Source organism: Hyla sarda, chromosome 2, assembly GCF_029499605.1.
Source record: "Hyla sarda isolate aHylSar1 chromosome 2, aHylSar1.hap1, whole genome shotgun sequence".
Taxonomy (NCBI): Eukaryota; Metazoa; Chordata; class Amphibia; order Anura; family Hylidae; genus Hyla; species Hyla sarda.
In genome coordinates, this window is record NC_079190.1 from 113,349,244 (window position 1) to 113,371,555 (window position 22,312).

Genomic DNA, 22,312 nt, shown 5'->3' on the forward strand with positions numbered 1-22,312 from the left:
ATCTATGCTGCCTAATCTGGGGGACAACTATGCTCCAAATCTGGGGGACATCTATGCTGCCTAAACTGGGGGACAACTATGCTCCTAATCTGGGGGACATCTATGCTGCCTACTCTGGGGGACAAGTATGCTCCTAATCTTGGGGACATCTATGCTGCCTAATCTGGGGGACAACTATGCTCCTAATCTGGGGGACAACTAAACTCCTAATCTGGTGGACATCTATGCTGCCTAATCTGGGGGACATCTATGCTGCCTAATCTGGGTGACATCTATGCTGCCTAATCTGGGGGACAACTATGCTCCTAATCTGGGGGACATTTATGCTGCCTAATCTGGGGGACAAGTATGCTCCTAATCTGGGGGACATCTATGCTGCCTACTCTGGGGGACAACTATGCTCCTAATCTGGGGGACAACTAAGATCTTAATCTGGTGGACATCTATGCTGCCTAATCTGGGGGACATCTATGCTGCCTAATCTGGGTGACATCTATGCTGCCTAATCTGGGGGACAACTATGCTCCTAATCTGGAGGACATCTATGCTGCCTAATCTGGGGGACAAGTATGCTCCTAATCTGGGGGACATCTATGTGGCCTACTCTGGGGGACAAGTATGCTCCTAATCTGGGGGACATCTATGCTGCCTAATCTGAGCGACATCTATGCTGCCTAATCTGGGGGACAACTATACTCCTAATCTGAGGGACATCTATGCTGCCTAATCTGGGTGACATCTATGCTGCCTAATCTGGGGGACAACTATGCTCCTAATCTGGGAGACATCTATGCTGCCTAAACTGGGGGACAACTATGCTGCCTAATCTGGGGGACAACTAAAATCTTAATCTGGTGGACATCTATGCTGCCTAATCTGGGGGACATCTATGCTGCCTAATCTGGGTGCCATCTATGCTGCCTAATCTGGGGGACAACTATGCTCCTAATCTGAGGGACATCTATGCTGCCTAATCTGGGGGACAAGTGTGCTCCTAATCTGGGTGACATCTATGCTGCCTACTCTGGGGGCAAGTATGCTCCTAATCTGGGGGACATCTATGCTGCCTTATCTGGGGGACAACTATGCTCCTAATCTGGGGGACAACTAAAATCTTAATCTGGTAGACATCTATGCTCCTAATCTGGGGGACATCTATGCTGCCTTATCTGGGGAACATCTATGCTGCCTAATCTGGGGGACAAGTATGCTGCCTAATCTGGGGGACATCTATGCTGCCTACTCTGGGGGACATCTATGCTGCCTACTCTGGGGGACAAGTATGCTCCTAATCTGGGGGACATCTATGCTGCCTAATCTGGGTGACATCTATGCTGCCTAATCTGGGGGACAACTATGCTCCTAATCTGGGGGACATCTATGCTGCCTAATCTGGGTGACATCTATGCTGCCTAATCTGGGGGACAACTATGCTCCTAATCTGGGGGACATCTATGCTGCCTAATCTGGGGGGACAACTATGCTCCTAATATGGGGAAAACTGATGCTTCTGGCCTTGGGCCTATAATTTTTTGAAGTTTAGCAGTAGCTAAATACATTCTTAATGCAAATGTCAACATTGATCTTTAAATGTAAGGGGTTATGAAACCCTCTTAGGTACTGCGAATGACTGCTCCAGACTCATTCTGTGTCTTTCACAAACTACTTGCCTCCCTGGTGCCTCAGGCCTTGGGCCTATAATTTTTTGAAGTTCAGCAGTAGCAAAATACATGCTTAATGCAAATGTTAACATTGATCTTTAAATGTAAGGGGTTATGAAAACCTCTTGGGTACTGCAAATGCATGCTCCAGACTCATTCTGTGTCTTTCAGGAACTACTTGCCTCCCTGGTGCCTCTGGCCTTGGGCCTTACATTTATGTACGTTTAGCAGTAGCTAAATACATGCTTAATGCAAATTTCAACAATGATCGTTAAATTCTTGGTGCTCTGCCAGGGCCTTCTCCTACCCCGCCTGGGCCGATCCGAGGATCTCACTAACCAACTCACTAACTAATCCAATTGCTTATAGCGACGGGCGGTGTGTACAAAGGGCAGTGACTTAATCACCGCCAGCTTATGACCCTCACTTACTCGTAATTCCTCGTTTTAAGGTTAAATAATTGCAATCACAGATCCCTATCACGAACTGGTTTCAGCGTGCAACACGCACCTGTCCTTGAAAGATAGAGAAACAATCCGTTCAGTGGAGCGCTAATGCAGCCCAGGACATCTGAGGCCATAACACACCTGTTATTGCTCAATATCGCAATTGATCGGGCAAGGTAAGGGGTTATTAAAGCCTCTTGGGTACTGCTGAGGCCTACTCCTGACTGCTCCTGGTGCAATGTATTGGACAATTAAACACTCTTGGGTAGTGTTATTGTTAAATTTACTGATAACTTTATCAGTAATAAAATTGAATTTTGCAGAATGCTAACTGTTACACAACGGAAGGCTTGTTGCGTGTGATTTTTTAATGAAAAAAAAATAGATGGAGAGGGATTAACTCTGCTTAATCATTTTTGGCGATTTGAATCCTTTTGTCATCTGATTTTTTTGGAGACAGATTCGCTTACACACATGTATTAATTTTTTTAACCAAATTTCAAACATTGTGTGGTTTATTATTTTTGAGAAGAATGTCTTTTGGTGGTCCACCATCCTGCATAATAGAGTCTTCTGAACTGCTGTATATGCGCTTGTTTTTAAAAAACAACTGGTATTTTGTCAGACAATGATCGTGCAAATGTAGGGGGTTATTAAAGCCTCTTGGGTACTGTTCATGCCTACTCCTGACTGCTCCTGGTGTAATGTATGGGGTAATTAAACACTCTTGGGTAGTGTTTTTTTTTTATTTTCTGATAATTTTATCCGTAATAAAATTGAATTTTCCAGAATGCTAATCGTTACGGAACGATTATTGCGTGTGATTTTTTAATGAAAAAAAAAACGGACAGGGATTAACTCTGCTTCATCATTTTGGGCAAAAAAAGTCCTTTGGTGATCTGATCTTTTGGAGACAGATGCGCATATTGACTTAGTTTTTTGTAAAAAAATTTCAAACATTGTGTGTGTTACGCCGAGCGCTCCGGGTCCCCGCTCCTCCCCGGAGCGCTCGCAACTTCCTCGCTACTGCAGCGCCCCGGTCAGATCCACTGACCGGGTGCGCTGCGATACCGCCTCCAGCCGGGATGCGATTCGCGATGCGGGTGGCGCCCGCTCGCGATGCGCACCCCGGCTCCCGTACCTGACTCGCTCTCCGTCGGTCCTGTCCCGGCGCGCGCGCGCCGGGTCTCTGCGATTTAAAGGGCCACTGCGCCCCTGATTGGCGCAGTTGTTCTAATTAGTGTGTTCACCTGTGCACTCCCTATGTATACCTCACTTCCCCTGCACTCCCTCGCCGGATCTTGTTGCCATCGTGCCAGTGAAAGCGTTTCCTTGTGTGTTCCTAGCCTGTGTTCCAGACCTCCTGCCGTTGCCCCTGACTACGATCCTTGCTGCCTGCCCCGACCTTCTGCTACGTCCGACCTTGCTCTTGTCTACTCCCTTGTACCGCGCCTATCTTCAGCAGTCAGAGAGGTTGAGCCGTTGCTAGTGGATACGACCTGGTTACTACCGCCGCTGCAAGACCATCCCGCTTTGCGGCGGGCTCTGGTGAATACCAGTAGTAACTTAGAACCGGTCCACTAGCACGGTCCACGCCAATCCCTCTCTGGCACAGAGGATCCACCTCCTGCCAGCCGAATCGTGACAGTAGATCCGGCCATGGATCCCGCTGAAGTTCCACTACCAGTTGTCGCCGACCTCACCACGGTGGTCGCCCAGCAGTCACAACAGATAGCGCAACAAGGCCATCAGCTGTCTCAACTGACCGTGATGCTACAGCAGCTACTACCACAGCTTCAGCAATCATCTCCTCCGCCAGCTCCTGCACCTCCTCCGCAGCGAGTGGCCGCTTCCGGCCTACGACTATCCTTGCCGGATAAATTTGATGGGGACTCTAAGTTTTGCCGTGGCTTTCTTTCACAATGTTCCCTGCACTTGGAGATGATGTCGGACCAGTTTCCTACTGAAAGGTCTAAGGTGGCTTTCGTAGTCAGCCTTCTGTCTGGGAAAGCTCTGTCATGGGCCACACCGCTCTGGGACCGCAATGACCCCGTCACTGCCTCTGTACACTCCTTCTTCTCGGAAATTCGAAGTGTCTTTGAGGAACCTGCCCGAGCCTCTTCTGCTGAGACTGCCCTGCTGAACCTGGTCCAGGGTAATTCTTCCGTTGGCGAGTACGCCATACAATTCCGTACTCTTGCTTCCGAACTATCCTGGAATAATGAGGCCCTCTGCGCGACCTTTAAAAAAGGCCTATCCAGCAACATTAAAGATGTTCTGGCCGCACGAGAAATTCCTGCTAACCTACATGAACTCATTCATCTAGCCACTCGCATTGACATGCGTTTTTCCGAAAGGCGTTAGGAGCTCTGCCAGGATATGGACTTTGTTCGCACGAGGCGTTTTTTCTCCCCGGCTCCTCTCTCCTCTGGTCCTCTGCAATCCGTTCCTGTGCCTCCCGCCGCGGAGGCTATGCAAGTTGACCGGTCTCGCTTGACACCTCAAGAGAGGACACGACGCCGCATGGAGAATCTTTGCCTGTACTGTGCCGGTACCGAACACTTCCTGAAGGATTGTCCTATCCGTCCTCCCCGCCTGGAAAGACGTACGCTGACTCCGCACAAAGGTGAGACAGTCCTTGATGTCAACTCTGCTTCTCCACGTCTTACTGTGCCTGTGCGGATATCTGCCTCTACCTTCTCCTTCTCTACTATGGCCTTCTTGGATTCCGGATCTGCAGGAAATTGTATTTTGGCCTCTCTCATCAACAGGTTCAACATCCCGGTGACCAGTCTCGCCAGACCCCTCTACATCAATTGTGTTAACAATGAAAGATTGGACTGTACCATACGTTACCGCACGGAGCCCCTCCTAATGTGCATCGGACCTCATCACGAAAAAATTGAGTTTTTGGTCCTCTCCAATTGTACTTCCGAAATTCTCCTGGGACTACCATGGCTTCAACGCCATTCCCCTACCCTTGATTGGTCCACAGGAGAGATCAAGAGCTGGGGTACTTCTTGTTTCAAGGACTGTCTTAAACCGGTTCCCAGTACTCCCTGCCGTGACCCTGTGGTTCCCCCTGTAACCGGTCTCCCTAAGGCTTATATGGACTATGCTGACGTATTTTGCAAAAAACAAGCTGAGACTTTACCTCCTCACAGGCCTTATGACTGTCCTATTGACCTCCTCCCGGGCACTACTCCACCCCGGGGCAGAATTTATCCTCTGTCCGCCCCAGAGACTCTTGCTATGTCTGAATACATCCAGGAAAATTTAAAAAAGGGGTTTATCCGCAAATCCTCCTCTCCAGCCGGAGCTGGATTTTTCTTTGTGTCCAAAAAAGATGGCTCCCTACGTCCTTGCATTGACTACCGCGGACTTAATAAAATCACGGTAAAGAACCGCTACCCCCTACCTCTTATCTCAGAACTCTTTGATCGCCTTCAAGGTGCCCACATCTTTACCAAACTGGACTTAAGAGGTGCTTATAATCTCATCCGCATCAGGGAGGGGGACGAATGGAAAACTGCATTTAACACTAGAGATGGACACTTTGAGTATCTGGTCATGCCCTTTGGCCTGTGCAATGCCCCTGCCGTCTTCCAAGACTTTGTTAATGAAATTTTTCGTGATCTCTTATATTCCTGTGTTGTTGTGTATCTGGACGATATTCTGATTTTTTCTGCCAACTTAGAAGAACACCGCCAGCATGTCCGCATGGTTCTTCAGAGACTTCGAGACAATCAACTTTATGCCAAAATGGAGAAATGTCTGTTTGAATGTCAATCTCTTCCTTTCCTAGGATACTTGGTCTCTGGCCAGGGACTACAAATGGACCCAGATAAACTCTCTGCCGTCTTAGATTGGCCACGCCCCTCCGGACTCCATGCTATCCAACGTTTTTTGGGGTTCGCCAATTATTACAGACAATTTATTCCACATTTTTCCACCATTGTGGCTCCTATCGTGGCTTTAACCAAGAAGAATGCCAATCCTAAGTCCTGGCCTCCTCAAGCGGAAGACGCATTTAAACGGCTCAAGTCTGCCTTTTCTTCTGCTCCCGTGCTCTCCAGACCTGACCCATCTAAACCCTTCCTATTGGAGGTTGATGCCTCCTCAGTGGGAGCTGGAGCGGTCCTTCTACAAAAAAATTCTTCCGGGCATGCTGTTACTTGTGGTTTTTTTTCTAGGACCTTCTCTCCGGCGGAGAGGAACTACTCCATCGGGGATCGAGAGCTACTGGCCATTAAATTAGCACTTGAGGAATGGAGGCATCTGCTGGAGGGATCAAAATTTCCAGTTATCATTTACACCGATCACAAGAATCTCTCCTATCTCCAGTCTGCCCAACGGCTGAATCCTCGCCAGGCCAGGTGGTCTCTGTTCTTTGCCCGTTTTAATTTTGAAATTCACTTTCGCCCTGCCGACAAGAACATTAGGGCCGATGCTCTCTCTCGTTCCTCGGATGCCTCGGAAGTAGAGCTCTCTCCGCAACACATCATTCCTCCTGACTGCCTGATCTCCACTTCTCCAGCCTCCATCAGGCAAACTCCTCCAGGGAAGACCTTCGTTTCTCCACGCCAACGCCTCGGAATCCTCAAATGGGGTCACTCCTCCCACCTCGCTGGCCATGCGGGCATCAAAAAGTCCTTGCAACTCATCTCTCGTTTCTATTGGTGGCCGACTCTGGAGACGGATGTTGTTGATTTTGTACGGGCCTGCACTGTCTGTGCCCGGGATAAGACTCCTCGCCAGAAGCCTGCTGGTCTCCTTCATCCTCTGCCTGTCCCTGAACAGCCTTGGTCTCTGATTGGTATGGACTTTATTACAGACTTACCCCCATCCCGTGGCAACACTGTTGTTTGGGTGGTCGTTGATCGATTTTCCAAGATGGCACATTTTATTTCTCTTCCTGGTCTTCCTTCAGCGCCTCAGTTGGCAAAACAATTTTTTGTACACATTTTTCGTCTTCACGGTTTGCCCACGCAGATCGTCTCGGATAGAGGCGTCCAATTCGTGTCAAAATTCTGGAGGGCTCTCTGTAAACAACTCAAGATTAAATTAAACTTCTCTTCTGCTTATCATCCTCAATCCAATGGGCAAGTAGAAAGAATTAACCAGGTCCTGGGTGACTATTTACGGCATTTTGTTTCCTCCCGCCAGGATGACTGGGCAGATCTTCTACCATGGGCCGAATTCTCGTACAACTTCAGAGTCTCTGAATCTTCTTCCAAATCTCCATTTTTCGTGGTGTACGGCCGTCACCCTCTTCCCCCCCTCCCTACTCCCTTGCCCTCTGGTTTGCCCGCTGTGGATGAAATTTCTCGTGATCTTTCCACCATATGGAAAGAGACCCAAAATTCTCTCTTACAGGCTTCATCTTGCATGAAAAAGTTTGCCGATAAGAAAAGAAGAGCTCCCCCCATTTTTTCTCCCGGAGACAAGGTATGGCTCTACGCTAAATATGTCCGCTTCCGTGTCCCCAGCTACAAATTGGGACCACGCTATCTTGGTCCTTTCAAAATTTTGTGCCAAATTAATCCTGTCTCTTACAAACTTCTTCTTCCTCCTTCTCTTCGTATTCCTAATTCCTTTCATGTCTCTCTTCTTAAACCACTCATCATCAACCGTTTCTCTCCCAAACTTGTTTCTCCCACTCCTGTTTCCGGTTCTTCTGACATCTTCTCCGTAAAGGAGATACTGGCCTCCAAGAAGGTCAGAGGGAAAACTTTTTTTTGGTTGATTGGGAGGGCTGTGGTCCTGAAGAGAGATCCTGGGAACCTGAGGACAATATCCTAGACAAAAGTCTGGTCCTCAGGTTCTCAGGCTCCAAGAAGAGGGGGAGACCCAAGGGGGGGGGTACTGTTACGCCGAGCGCTCCGGGTCCCCGCTCCTCCCCGGAGCGCTCGCAACTTCCTCGCTACTGCAGCGCCCCGGTCAGATCCACTGACCGGGTGCGCTGCGATACCGCCTCCAGCCGGGATGCGATTCGCGATGCGGGTGGCGCCTGCTCGCGATGCGCACCCCGGCTCCCGTACCTGACTCGCTATCCGTCGGTCCTGTCCCGGCGCGCGCGGCCCCGCTCCCTAAGGCGCGCGCGCGCCGGGTCTCTGCGATTTAAAGGGCCACTACGCCCCTGATTGGCGCAGTTGTTCTAATTAGTGTGTTCACCTGTGCACTCCCTATGTATACCTCACTTCCCCTGCACTCCCTCGCCGGATCTTGTTGCCATCGTGCCAGTGAAAGCGTTTCCTTGTGTGTTCCTAGCCTGTGTTCCAGACCTCCTGCCGTTGCCCCTGACTACGATCCTTGCTGCCTGCCCCGACCTTCTGCTACGTCCGACCTTGCTCTTGTCTACTTCCTTGTACCGCGCCTATCTTCAGCAGTCAGAGAGGTTGAGCCGTTGCTAGTGGATACGACCTGGTTACTACCGCCGCTGCAAGACCATCCCGCTTTGCGGCGGGCTCTGGTGAATACCAGTAGTAACTTAGAACCGGTCCACTAGCACGGTCCACGCCAATCCCTCTCTGGCACAGAGGATCCACCTCCTGCCAGCCGAATCGTGACAGTGTGGTTTATTATTTTTGAGAAGAATGTCTTTGGGTGGTCCACCGTCCTGCATTATAGAGTCTTGTGAACTGTTAGATATGCGCTTGTTCTTACACAAAGGTATTTCTTTAAAAAATTTCTAAAATGTTGTTGTTCTTTGGGGGTGGGGGATTGTGAAGCCCTGGTGTGTACTCTTGTATCAGCCAACTCCAGGCTGTGTCATGCAGGCAATATATGGGTTACTGATGCCGCAGGGGTGGGGCCTGGTTCTGGAAATTTCTAATTTTTGGATAGCGGGTGCTACCAATGAGAAATCTTTGACAAAAATTTCTCATTGTGTTGTTTTTGGAGGGGGGATTGTGAAGCCCTGGTGTGTACTGGTGCATCAGCCAACTCCAGGCTGTGTCCTTCAGGCAATATATGGGTTACTGATGCCGCAGAGGAGGGGCCTGGGTCTGTTAATTTAAAATTTTTGGATAGCGGGTGCAACCAATGAGAAATCTTTGTCAAAAATGTAATATATTGTGTTGTTTTTTTGGGGGGATTGTGAAGCCCTGGTGTGTAGTGTACTAGTGCATCAGCCAACTCCACGCTGTGCCATTCAGCCACTAAATGGTCTCCTCTTGCTGCCAACATGTCCACGCTATGTCATTCAGTTACTATATGGTCTCCTGACACTGATGCCACCACCAGGCTCTGTCATTGTGCTGCTGTGCGGCAGTTATTCTAAGAGCGATGCCGGTAATCTGTATGTTATTCTGAATAACAGTATTATTTCACTACCCCAGCACACTCCATGTGCGTTTTAGGACACAACAAAGTGTTCTATACCCCTATAGAGGCTGTATGTAGGCTAGAAATAGCCTTTTTTAATATCAATTCGCCGCAAACAAATTCGGATCGAAACGAACTTTTCGGGAAAATTCTGCGAATCAGCCGAATCGAATTTTTGAAAAGTTCGCTCATCTCTAGCCTCTATGAACTAGACCAGGAAATTCTGGGGTCAACAGCCAGCAGTTGCCAGAAACAGACACGCAGTGATGGCATAATGCATATTGCTAGAAGTAATGCCCACTGACTCAGCGATTGTTAGAATGGGTGGGGAGAAGCTCCACTATCTTCATGCTGTGTAAAAAAAGGCTCAATATAATAGTCTATAGTCTTCAGTGATTGCCACGACACTTGTCTCTGAAAACCACTTTGTATGATTCCCCCTCTCCTCTGCGACTTTTCTATTTCAAGTCGCATTTGTGCAAAAAATGTCCGAAATTCGTTTATCTATTCATATTTTTATTTGTTTTGTATTCTTTAAATTTTTTTTACTTACATTTTTTCACATTTTTTATTTATTTTTTAAATATGTTTTTCCTTTGTTATGCACATATAATACAGGGCAGTACAAATCTGAACGGCACTGTATTATGTCTATGTCTGTCAGTGTTGCATTGAAAGGCATTCCACACCTTAACAGTCTGGTTGGCTTTTGTAGCCATGACAATCTCCAGTTGCCATGGCCAACATCGAAGCCCCACGGTCGTTTTGTGGGGTACCAATAAAGAACAGAGGGAGTCCTTTCCCTCTGTTACCCTGTGGACGCTGTGGGCACACTGACCGCAGCATCTATAGCACCTGCTCTGCAGTATTAGGATGGGACGAGCAGAGCAGGCGCCATGATTTCATATTCCCCCCCGGGAGCCGTTATTGGTCAGGACTGACCTACCAACCATGTCTCCAGGCGGAAAATATAAAATTACTGTGCTGTGATTTCATATTCCCTGCTGCAATCTATGATTGGCAGGTTCATCCTGACCTTGTCAAACATGCTGTCCAAAGGCAGTTTTGTAAACCAAGTCTGGGCTGGTGTAGATTTGTGGTGTTTTGGATGGGTATGCAACTTTTTGTGCGACATTTGCACTTAATCCTTCCAGTACTTATCAGCTGCTGTATACTACAGAGAAAGTTATTTTCTTTTTTAATTTCTTTTCTGTCTGATCACAGTGCTCTCTGCTGACACCTCTGTCTGTCTCAGGAACTGTCCTGAGGATAGGTTTGCTATGGCGATTTGCTCCTGCTCCGGACAGTTCCTGACACAGACAGAGGTGTCAGCAGAGAGCACTGTGGTCAGACAGAAAAGAAATTAAAAAAGGAAAGAACTTCCTCTGAAGTATACATCAGCTGATGGGTACTGGAAGGATTAAGATTTTTAAATAGAATTAATTTACAAATCTGTTTAACTTTCTTGCACCAGTTGACTTAAATTTTTTTTTAATAAGGTTGCATACAATTTTAAGATCTGTTGATATTCTAAACAGCAGACTTGTAAAGGTGTGCGAAATGTAAGGGTTAATATGTGAAATGAGAACACTGAATGACAATATGATTACCGTATTTATCGGGGTATACCACGCACCGGCCTATTACACGCCCCCTCATTTTATCAAGGATATTTGGGTAAAAAAAGTATCCTTGGTAAAATGAGGGTGCGTGTGTGTGCATGCGTATATTCCGATACACCCCCAGGAAAGGCAGGGGGAGAGAGGCCGTCGCTGCCCGCTTCTCTCCCCCTGCCTTTCCTGGGGTCTAGAGCCCTGCTGCCGCCGCTTCTCTCCCGCTGGTTATCTGCGCCGCTGCCCATTCTCTCCCCCTGACTATCGGTGCCGGCGCCGATAGCCAGGGGGAGAGAAGCGGCGCAGGCAATGGGGCAGCGGCGCCGATAGCCGGGGGGAGAGAAGGGGCAGCGGCACCCATTGCCGGCGCCGCTGCCCCGTTGCCTCCCCCATCCCCGGTTGTATAATTACCTGTTGCCAGGGTCGGTTCCACACTACTTCAGGCCTCCGGTGTGCGTCCCCTGCGTCGTTGCTATGCGCTGCGAGACGCAATGACGTCACTCGTCATTGCGCCGCACCATGCAGTGCATAGCAACGACGCATGGGACGCACACCGAAGGCCTGAAGCAGCGCGGACCCGACCCAGGCAACAGGTAATTATACTACCGGGGATGGGGGAGGCAACGGGGCAGCAGCAATGGGTTCCGCTGCCCCTTACCTCCCCCTGTCGGTCCGCGCCGCTGCCCCATTGCCGGCGCCGCTTCTCTCCCCCTGGCTATCGGCGCCGGCAATGGGGCAGCGGCACCGATAGCCAGGGGGAGAGAATGGGCAGTGGCACCAATAGCCAAGGGGAGAGAAGGGCCGGCAGCAGGGCTCTAGACCCCAGGACAGGCAGGGGCAGAGAAGCCGGCAGCGACAGCAGGTCTCTGCACCTGCAAAGCGTATAACACGCAGGTAGACTTTAGGCTAAAAATTTTAGCCTAAAAAGTGCGTGTTATATGCCAATAAATACGGTATCTATTTAGTATTTGCATTATAAATATAACAGTGGGTACAGCGTTCCTTTGGATTTCTTCATACAGCAGGGGTTCACTCCTGTGCAGCCATAATGAGTCCATCAGTAAATGAATATTTCATAAAGGTCATCATATTTGTCCCTATCCAGACTTACCTCTGTGAGGGGGCAGTGGATCTGAGCGTACCACTCCTGACAGTATAAGCATAGCTGGATTCCCTGACCAATGAAGAGGAAGGCCCAAAGCATCACATTCCACACTGGACTGGTCCGTTTATCATTAATCAAAAAATTTAATAATACTGGAAGACACAGGAAAGAATCCTTACTTATAGATCAGATACATAACGTAAACAGCGGGTAAAATGAGGATTTAACGTGTCACCATTTTCTCACTAAATATATTTTTAAAGATGCTATTGACATGAACTTCTCACCAGATGTTGGTATCAATCCAAGTAATAAACATACAAAGAATTGTCACAAAAAAGGCAATATGTAACCAAATAACAATTAGACAATTTTGTGCAAAACAATAAACTCTACACCAAAAAACAGGCCCAGAGTGTCAAAAATGGCATTTCATTTTCCATAACTTAATTTCTGAGCTTATTTTTTGGGGGTGTTTCTTGTTATGTATAACTTTACACCAAAAAGCAGCACTCATTGAAAATAATATTTTTTCTGGTGTTGTTTTTTGGTGTGGAGTTATGTATACAAAGAAACCAAAACAAATAAACTCAGAAATAAAGTAATGGAAAATAAAATGCCATGTAAAATACAGGTGGATAAGGTAAATTTCCCAGTACATGTCACCTGTCTAAGGGTGGATTCACACCACGATTTTCTATACAGTTTTTGGATACGGTTTTTAAAAAACAAAACGTATGCAACTGTACAGAAAACCGTGCCCATAGACTTTCCATTCAAAACCGTATGCACCATACTGCATACGGTTGTCTCCGTTTTGCACACCACACGTTTTTTTACTTTTTTTTTTCTGGACAGAAAACTGTGGCCTACCACGGTTTTTGGTCCAGGTGAAAAACCGTATTGGCCCGTATATGTATTTTTTTTAACATGGGAGTCAATGGGAACCGTACAGAACTGTATGTGTGTATGGTTCCATCCAGTTTTTACCATACGGTTTTTGACTTTGCACAGTTTTTTTTCTTGGAATTTCAATCAAACAAGTGAAACTTTCTTCATAATGGAGTGAAAAGTTCAAAACGTATGCAATGTTTTTCTTAAAAAACGGATGCAACCGGACATCACTTTTCAAACCATATACGGTTGTACACACGTTTTGATACAGTTTAGTCAGGTTTTGAGGAATCCGTTTTTTTTCATCAAAAACCTGAGAAAAAACTGTATTGCAAAAACTTGGTGTGAACCCACCCTAACTCTGGAAATGCAGTGCAGCCTAAAAATTTTTTTTTATAGACAAATCACCAGGTCCAGATGGCATTTACCCCTGTGTTATAAAGGGAGTTGAAAAATCTAGTAGACAGATTGCTATGTCTAATATTTAAGGACTCAAGGTCTGTTCCCCAGTACTGGTGGATAGCAAATGCGGTGCAAATTTAAAAAGGGTCCAAAAGTGATTGTGGGAATTATATGACTATTAGCTTCTGAAGTTGAGTTGTTGTTTTCTGTCTAACTGCTCTCTGATGACTCACATCCCGGGAGCTGTGCAGTTCCTATGGGGATATTCTCCCATCATGCACAGCTCCCGGGACGTGACATCATCATTGAGCAGTTAGACAGAAAACTTCACAAGCTAATAACTATTGGAAGGATTAAGATTTTTTTAATAGAAGTAATTTACAAATCTGTTTAACTTTCTGGAGCCACTTCATATATATAAAAAAAGGTTTTGCCTGGAATACCCCTTTAACTCTTAAGGACCAGGCCAATTTTTGTTTTTGCCCTTTTGTTTTTTCCCCTTTAATAGCCATAACTCTTATTTTGTCATATTCACACCCATATAAGGGCCTGTTTTTTGCGTGACCAATTGTACTTTTTAATGTCTTCATTCATTTTTCAATAACATATGCTCCAAAAAAGAAAGAAAGAAAAAAAAAATATTTGTCAGGTGAAGTTAAAATTAAAAAAATAAATAAATAAAAAACTATTTTGCAAATTTGGGGTGCTTTCTTTTTTAATCTTGTAATCTTGATATTTTAGGTTCGCATGATTACAATACCCAATTTGTAATCATGCAAATAAAAAAAAAAAATGCTACATTTTTAGAAAAAAAATCTTTTAATCAACATTTTCTGACCCCCTATAAAGAGGCTATATGCGGGCTCACTTTTTGTGCTGTGATCTGTAGTTTTTAACATTCTGGTATTGATCAGACTTTTCCATCACTTTGTTACAGAATTTTTCCTGGGATATGATGTGATACAAAAAAACGCAATTCTTGGGTTTGGTATTTTTTCACGTTTACACCATTTACCGAACAGGATATATGAAGTTATATTTTAATAGTTCAGACAATTCTGCATGCGGCGATACCTAATATGTTCATTTTTATTATGTTAACATGTTTTTTATATGGAAAATGAGGATGATTTAAACTTTTAATATGAATAGGGTTAATGGGTGTTTTTTTTAAACGTCTATTTACCTTTATTTGTACACATTACTAGTCCCCTTAGTTTTTTTTTTAGGACCAATGATTGGATTCTTCATACAGATCAATGCAGTTCTATAAAACTACATTGATCTGTGTGCTCTAAACGCATTTGGTAGAACCTCGCCCAGCTAGACTCAAATGCAGAGCCATGGACGGGGGGTTAGGAGAGGTAAGCCCTCCGGCTACCTCAGCAGTGGATGGCCCCACCTGTGTGTGTCTGTGTGTGTGTGTGGGGGGGGGGGGGGCTGGTTGATCCACCTTACTAGACCATCAGGGGCACATAAAATGCTGACAGCAGTGATCTAAGGGGTTAGGCCCCCAGCTACAGGAATCAGCTGGGGGCCGCCCGGTATGGCGTGGGCTCACATCAGGAAGCCATACACTCTTAACGGCACATTGACATGTATACACATGAATGGTCATTAGGAGGTTAAAGAGGTTATTCAGTGGGAAGATTTATTTTTTAATATACAATTATAACTACTTAAAGGGGTACTCCGATGCTTACACATCTTATCCCCTATCCACGCCCCCTCCCATAGTCTTGCATTGAGGGGATGAGCGTGACGTCACACGGGGGCGGAGGCGTGACGTCACACGCCGCCGGCTCTGCGGTCGAGCGTAATCAGACCCGGAGCGAACACGCTCCAGGGACTGATTACAAACGGGATGACGCGTGCATGAGCACGGGCGTCCCCAGCTGCGGGACTCCCGCGATCAGGCATCTTATCCCCTATCCTTTGGATAGGGGATAAGATGTGTAAGCACCGGAGTACCCTTTTAACAGCGGTGTCTCCGATGTCCTGCTCTGGTCTGATCCTCTTCTAGTCAGAAATCGTTGCGAAGTCTGGGCCCAGAGTGTGTCATACTGCTTCTTAGCCATTTACTGTCCGCAGCGATGTCTCGCCTGATTATCTGAGCATCAGTGTGACACTCTGGGCCCCGATGTCACTCCAGTCCCAGACATCACAATCTCTGACAGGAAGAAGATCACAGCCAGGGACCGGAGCTGGACACTGGACACCGCTGGAGCTAAATACAGGTTTAATTTTTTATATGCTGTTAAGTGGGAAACTTTTTTTAAAAATTTAAAAAATCCTCCAACCAAATAACCCCTTTAACCACCGTTGTATATAAATTGTTACAGTATCTCAATTGAAACAGTATCTCAATTAAAATAAATGTATGACTCCATTTCAGCATGGGTTTTATGAGGGATCGGTCCTGTTAAACTAAACTGATCAGTTTTTATAAGGAGGTGAGCTCCGGACTGGACCAGGGGGAATCGCTGGATGTCGTAAACAATTTGCATACAAGGGGTGGGAATTAGGCCCACCTGACCCTACTGTTCTGGGTAACAAAGGCCAGAAACCTAATAGGGTTTTTGTTTGTTCTATGTAGCAGATTCTGACAATGACAATATAAATAAAAAGATGCCAAAGAAAATCGCAATTATATATACCTCCAAAAATAGCAAAAAGGCAGAACATGGCTGGGTAAAAGTAACCAAGAGACAATGTTAAAGCATATTCATGTACAGCGGCAGAAAGGAGGAATACGACCATCATCACTCCTGTGCGATAACGCTTCCTGAACAGCTGGAAAATAAAGAATATTTCATTTTCTGAGTACAGACTCACATTTCCAGGTTTTCTTATTCTTATCTTAAGTCAATCCTTACCCATAGCAGATCCTGGTACATATAATAATACAACCAGTCATGTATGACCACATTCCATGTGCGGTAGTAGTTAGAGAAGGATGTGGAATTCCACCAGTCCTGTTGAAAACAGCTTTATTATAAAGCAGTACAATGCACAAAATAATTGAGTAAGAGCAAGAGGTGCAGTCACCTTATAAAACATGCGATCTCCAAAGCGAAGCATCTCAGCAAAGGCGTTCAGCCAACAGTGCAGAAGTGCAAAGAATGAGATTAGCAGCGCAAAGGTGCCTGAAAAGTAGAATAAAAATGATTTTAAAAAGCCAAGCACCCAAAAATACTTGTGTCAGTAGTGAACATTAGAGCCGCGTTTTTTGATATATATATATATATATATATATATATATATATGTATATATATATATATATATATATATATATATACACTGCTCAAAATAATAAAGGGAACACTAAGATAACACAATGTAACTCCAAGTCAGTCACACTTCTGTGAAATCACACTGTCCACTCAGGAAGCAGCACTGATTGACAATCAATTTCACATGCTGTTATGCAAATGGAACAGACAACAGGTGGAAATTATAGGCAATTAGCAAGAAACCCCAATAAAGAAGTGGCTATGTTGGTGGTGACCACAGACCACTTCTCAGTTCCTATGCTTCCTGGCTGATGATTTGGTCACTTTTGAATGCTGGCGGTGCTCTCACTCTAGTGGCAGCAAGAGATGGAGTCTACAACCCACACAAGTGGCTCAGGTAGTGCAGCTCATCCAGGATGGCACATCAATGCGAACTGTGGCAGGAAGGTTCGCCCTGTCTGTTAGCGTAGTGTCCAGAGCATGGAGGCGCTTCCAGGAGACAGGCCAGTACATCAGGAGATGTGGAGGAGGCTGTAGGAGGGCAACAACCCAGCAGAAGAACCGCTACCTCCGCCTTTGTGCAAGGAGGAGCAGGAGGAGCACTGCCAGAGCCATGCAAAATGACCTCCAGCAGGCCACAAATGTGCAAATGTCAACTCAAACGGTCAGAAACAGACTCCATGAGGGTGGTATGATGGCCAGACATCCACAGGTGGCGGTTGTGCTTACAGCCCAACACCATGCAGGACGTTTGGCATTTTCCAGAGAACACCAAGATTGGCAAATTCGCCACTGTCACCCTGTGCTCTTCAGACCCCTTGTGAGATCATATGCTGGTGCGGTTGGCCCTGGGTTCCTCCTAATGCAAGACAATGCTAGACCTCATGTGGCTGGAGTGTGTCAGCACTTCCTGCAACAGGAAGGCATTGATGCTATGGACTGGCCCGCCCGTTCCCCAGACCTGAATCCCACTGCGCAAATCTGGGACATCATGTCTCGCTCCATCGACCAATGCCACGTTGCACCACAGACTGTCCAGGAGTTAGCAGATACTTTAGTCCAGGTCTGGGAGGACATCCCTCAGGAGACCATCCACCAACTCATCAGGAGCATGCCTGTAATGCTCTGCACGCTGGCTGCAAGCTTTGGCCTTGAGCGCAGTGTCCTGCTTTCTCCGTCTGCCGGCGGGGCTGGGATTCGCATTGCGGGACGTGCCCAAATGCGAATCCCAACCTGTCACTCACCTCGCTCCGCTGCCTCTGTGTCTCAGCTCCGGCGCACGCGTCCCCGTTTACTGGGGCGTGCTCGCTCTGGAGCTCTGAAATTTAAAGGGCTAGTGTGCCCATAATTTGTGTTTGCACCTGACACCACATCATAAGTCCCTGCACCTCTCACACTTCCCTGCCAAATCATCAGTGCCCATAGCCTGAGATTAAGTGACCCTTATAGCCTGTTAGCCTTACCCATGTTTCCAGACCTTCCGCTATGTTATCAGAATCTGCACCTTTGCCGCCTTATCCTTCGGTACCTTGCCTTGCGCAGCTACCTGTGTGGTCGAGCCGTGTCAGTAGTGACCTGGGTGTCGCCTGCCGCAGTACGCCCATCCTTCCTTGCGGTGGGCTCTGGTGAAGACCAGCGGCACCTAAGATTCCACTCCCCGATATGGTCTAAGTCATCAGCCACACAGGTTAGAGGATCCACATCCAGCTCCGTTACGGCAAGATCCGGCCATGGATCCCGCTGGGGTTCTTCTGCCTGATAGTCCAGATCTCGATTCTATCGTGGCCCTCCAGTCACAGCAGTTGACCCAGCAGGCACAGCAGTTGAGCCAGTTGTCTGCTATGATGCAGCAGTTGCTAACTAAACATGCAACAACCCCCACAACCACAACCTCCTCCTGCTCCGGAGGCACCTCCCGCTCCTGCAGTCATCTCCGGATCAAGACTCCATCTGTCTCTTCCCGAGAAATGTGAGGGGGATGCCAAGTCCTTTTCGTGTCTCAAAATTGAAACCATCATCTCGTCCTATGCCAGGGTGGGTCTTCCTTTCTTCAGGATTATGCTGATGTCTTCAGTGAAAAGCAAGCCGAAGTGTTACCAATGCATCGTCCCTACGATTGTCCAATTGACTTGCTACCCGGCACCACACCTCCCAGGGGAAGAATCTACCCTTTGTCTGTTCCTGAAGCTTTGGCCATGTCTAATTACATCAAGGAGAACCTTCAGAAGGGATTTATCAAGAAGTCCTCTCCATCTGCCGGAGCCGGATTCTTCTTCGTGGGAAAAAAAAGACGGGTCATTACGACCATGTATTGACTACTGAGGTTTAAATAAAATTACAGTAAAGAACTGCTACCAACTTTCTTTAATCTCAGAGTTATTTGATTGTCTGCGAGGTGACCAAGATTTTTTCTAAACTAGACCTTCGTGGGGCCTATAATCTGATTCGTATATATGAAAGGGAGGAATGGAAGAGTGCGTTTAATACTCGTGACGGACATTTTGAATATCTAGTGATGCCATCCAGACGCTGCAATGCTCCAGTAGTCTTCCAGGAATTTGTCAATGATATTTTCCATGACCTCCTGTACTCCTGTGTTGTTGTTTATTTGGATGACATAATCATTTCCTCGCCCAATGTCCAGTCTCATCGCTCTCACCTCCACCAAGTGTTACAGTGTGTCAGTGAAAATCATCTCTACGCTAAACTGGAGAAATGTACTTTTGAAAAGACCTGCCTTCCTTTTCTTGGCTACATAGTTACCAGTCAAGGTCTTCAAATGGATCCCAACAAGTTATCCGCAGTTCTGGACTGGCCACAACCTACTGGTCTGAGAGTGAGTCAGCACTTCCTCGGCTTTGCCAATTACTATCGGCAATTCATTCCTCACTACTCCACTCTGGTAGCTCGCATTGTTGCACTCACCAAGAAGACTGCTAATCCAAAAGTCTGGACTCCTGAGGCTGAAGAAGCATTCAAACAGTTAAAGTCCACCTTTGCATCTGCTCCTCTTCTATCTATACCCAATCCTAACAGGCCATTTATCTTAGAAGGGGATGCTTCTTTAGTTGGAGCAGGAGCAGTGTTAACGCAAAATTCTACTAAGGGGAAAACTTTAACCTGCGGATTTTTATCTGAAACCTTCTCCCCAGCGGAAAAAAACTAAACCATCGGAGATCTTGAGCTCTTGGCCATTAAGTTGGCGTTGAAGGAATGGTGTCACCTCTTGGAAGGCTCTGTGCATCCTGTCACTATTTATTCAGACCACTAAAACTTGCTCTATCTTCCGACTGCCCATCGACTCAACCCAATGCAGGCCCAGTGGTCTCTATTTTTCTCCAGATTCGACTTCTATATCCACTTCTGTCTTCTGACGTGCATGACCATGAATCTCCTCTGCAGCATTTTATTTCTCCTGAACGTCTCATCTCTGCAGCTCCTGCAAGTCTTGAGCATCTGCCTCCGGGAAAGACTTACGTATCTCCCCGTATGAAGCTCTGAGTCTTGAAATGGGGACATTCTTCTCTTCTGGCCGCCCACAGTACTCGTAAATCCCTACAGCTCATCTCCAGACAATACTGGCGGCCTACCTTATAACGGGATGTCTTTTGATTTTGTCCGGTCCTGTTCAGTCTATGCTCAGGACAAGACCCCTTATTCCAAGCCAGCGGGACTTCTTCAGCCTTTGCCAGTTCCAGAGCTTCCCTGGAACAATATTTGCATGGACTTCATTACAGACCTTCCATCTTCCTGTGGCAATACTATCGTCTGGGTGGTAGTAGATCGATTTTCTAAAATGGCTCATTTTGTACCGTTACCCGGACTTCCTTCTGCACCACAGCTTGCTAAGCGTTTTCTTCAGCATATCTTTCGCTTCCACAGACTTCCCTTATACATATAGTATCTGACCGTGGTGTCCAATTCATTTCTTGGTTCTGACGGGCCCTCTGCTCACGCCTTCAAGTTAAGCTGGATTTTTCCTCTGCTTACCACCCTCAATCTAATGGAAAGGTTGAGAGTGTGAATCAGATCTTAGGAGACTATCTACACCATTTCCTCTCTGCGCGTCAAGACGACTGGGTTGATCTGCTTCCCTGGGCAAAGTTTTCCACCAATCATAAAGATTCCGATTCTACTGGTACTTCACCCTTCTATGTGGTCTATGGACTTTACCCTTGTCCTCCTCACCCCTTATCTTCTTCCTTTGGAGTTCCTGCTGTTGATGAACAAGTGCAGAATTTTTCTTCCATCTGGCAGAAGACATTTTGCTCTCTTCTACATGCTACTTCTCGCATGGAATTCCAAGCGGACAAGAAAAGGCGTCCTCCTCCTGAATTTTCTCCGGGTGACAAAGTCTGGTTATCAACTAAATATATTCGGTTCAAGATACCCAGTTATAAACTAGGTCCTTGCTATTTGGGTCCCTATAAAGTCAAGAAAAGACTTAATACTGTGGCCTATTCCCTCCATCTGCCCTCCTTCCTCCGGATCCCAGTGCGCCCATAATTAGTGTTTGCACCTGACACCACATTATAAGTCCCTGCACCTCCCACACTTCCCTGCCGGATCTTCAGTGCTCCTAACCTGAGATTAAGCAACCCTTATAGCCTGTTAGCCTTACATGTGTTTGCAGACCTTCCGCTACGTTATTAGACTCTGCAATTTCGCCGCCTGCCTTGAACTACTGCTATGTTTGACTACGCTACTGCCTTATCTTTCAGTACCTCGCCTTGCCCAGTTATCTGTGGGGTCGAGCCATGTCGGAGGTAGCCACCTGGGTGTCGCCTGCCGCAGCAAGCCCATCCTGCCTTGCGGCGGGCTCTGGTGAAGACCAGTGGCACCTTAGATTCCGCTCCTCGATACGGTCCGAGTCATCAGCCACACAGGTTAAAGGATCCACATCCATCTCTGTTACAATGACCAGGTGTTGTAGGTAGGTCATACGGGCAGGTGGAGGCCACACACACTACTGAGCCTCATTTTGACTTGTTTGAAGGACAGTACATCAAAGTTGGATCAGCCTGTTGTGTGGTTTTCCACTTCGATTTTGAGTGTGACTCCATATCCAGACCTCCATGGGTTGATACATTTGATTTCCATTGATAATTTTTGTGTGATTTTGTTGTCAGCACATTCAACTATGTAAAGACAAAACTATTTCCTTCGATTAGGTCATTCATTCAGATCTAGGATGTGTTATCTTAGTGTTCCCTTAATTTTTTTGAGCAGTGCTTATACATACAGTTTAGGATTCATCACAGACAACCCCTTTAATATGAGATCCTCAGGCCTGATTCCCATGATCCCTCTGACAAAAAGCTAATATTGCAAGCAGACATTTTCTTTATTTCCTTTGCAGTCCACTTTACAGCCATTTAAATAAATACAAGGACAAACCAAGTCAGCCAGAGGGAAAGCTGCTGATAATGTCTCTTAATTCAAGAGCGGAGGACCCTCAGCAATATGATGCTCATATTCTCTAATAGGGCACCTCTCTGCAGCATATGTGATTTGTGACATGTACAACAATTCTTTTTACTACTATTTATCACATTATGATTGTTATTGTCACATATTATGCACATTATATCTATTCTTGTTAATCTTTTATTGTTGAACACATCGGTGTGG

The 22,312-nt window shown here is 46.5% G+C and overlaps 1 protein-coding gene across 4 annotated transcripts in view; it reads right to left on the reverse strand.

Moving 5' to 3' along the window:
- The window catches only part of LOC130355310 (sterol O-acyltransferase 2-like), a 153,320-nt gene that overhangs the window by 15,710 nt on the left and 115,298 nt on the right, over positions 1–22,312 (reverse strand). For all 4 annotated transcript variants that reach the window (XM_056555312.1, XM_056555313.1, XM_056555315.1 and 1 more), the window contains 4 exons: positions 16,496–16,593; positions 16,324–16,422; positions 16,105–16,240; positions 12,158–12,303 (listed from right to left, as the gene is read on the reverse strand). In XM_056555312.1, coding sequence (XP_056411287.1) covers positions 12,158–12,303; positions 16,105–16,240; positions 16,324–16,422; positions 16,496–16,593 — 479 coding nt within the window. The remainder of the gene's footprint in view (positions 1–12,157; positions 12,304–16,104; positions 16,241–16,323; positions 16,423–16,495; positions 16,594–22,312) is intronic.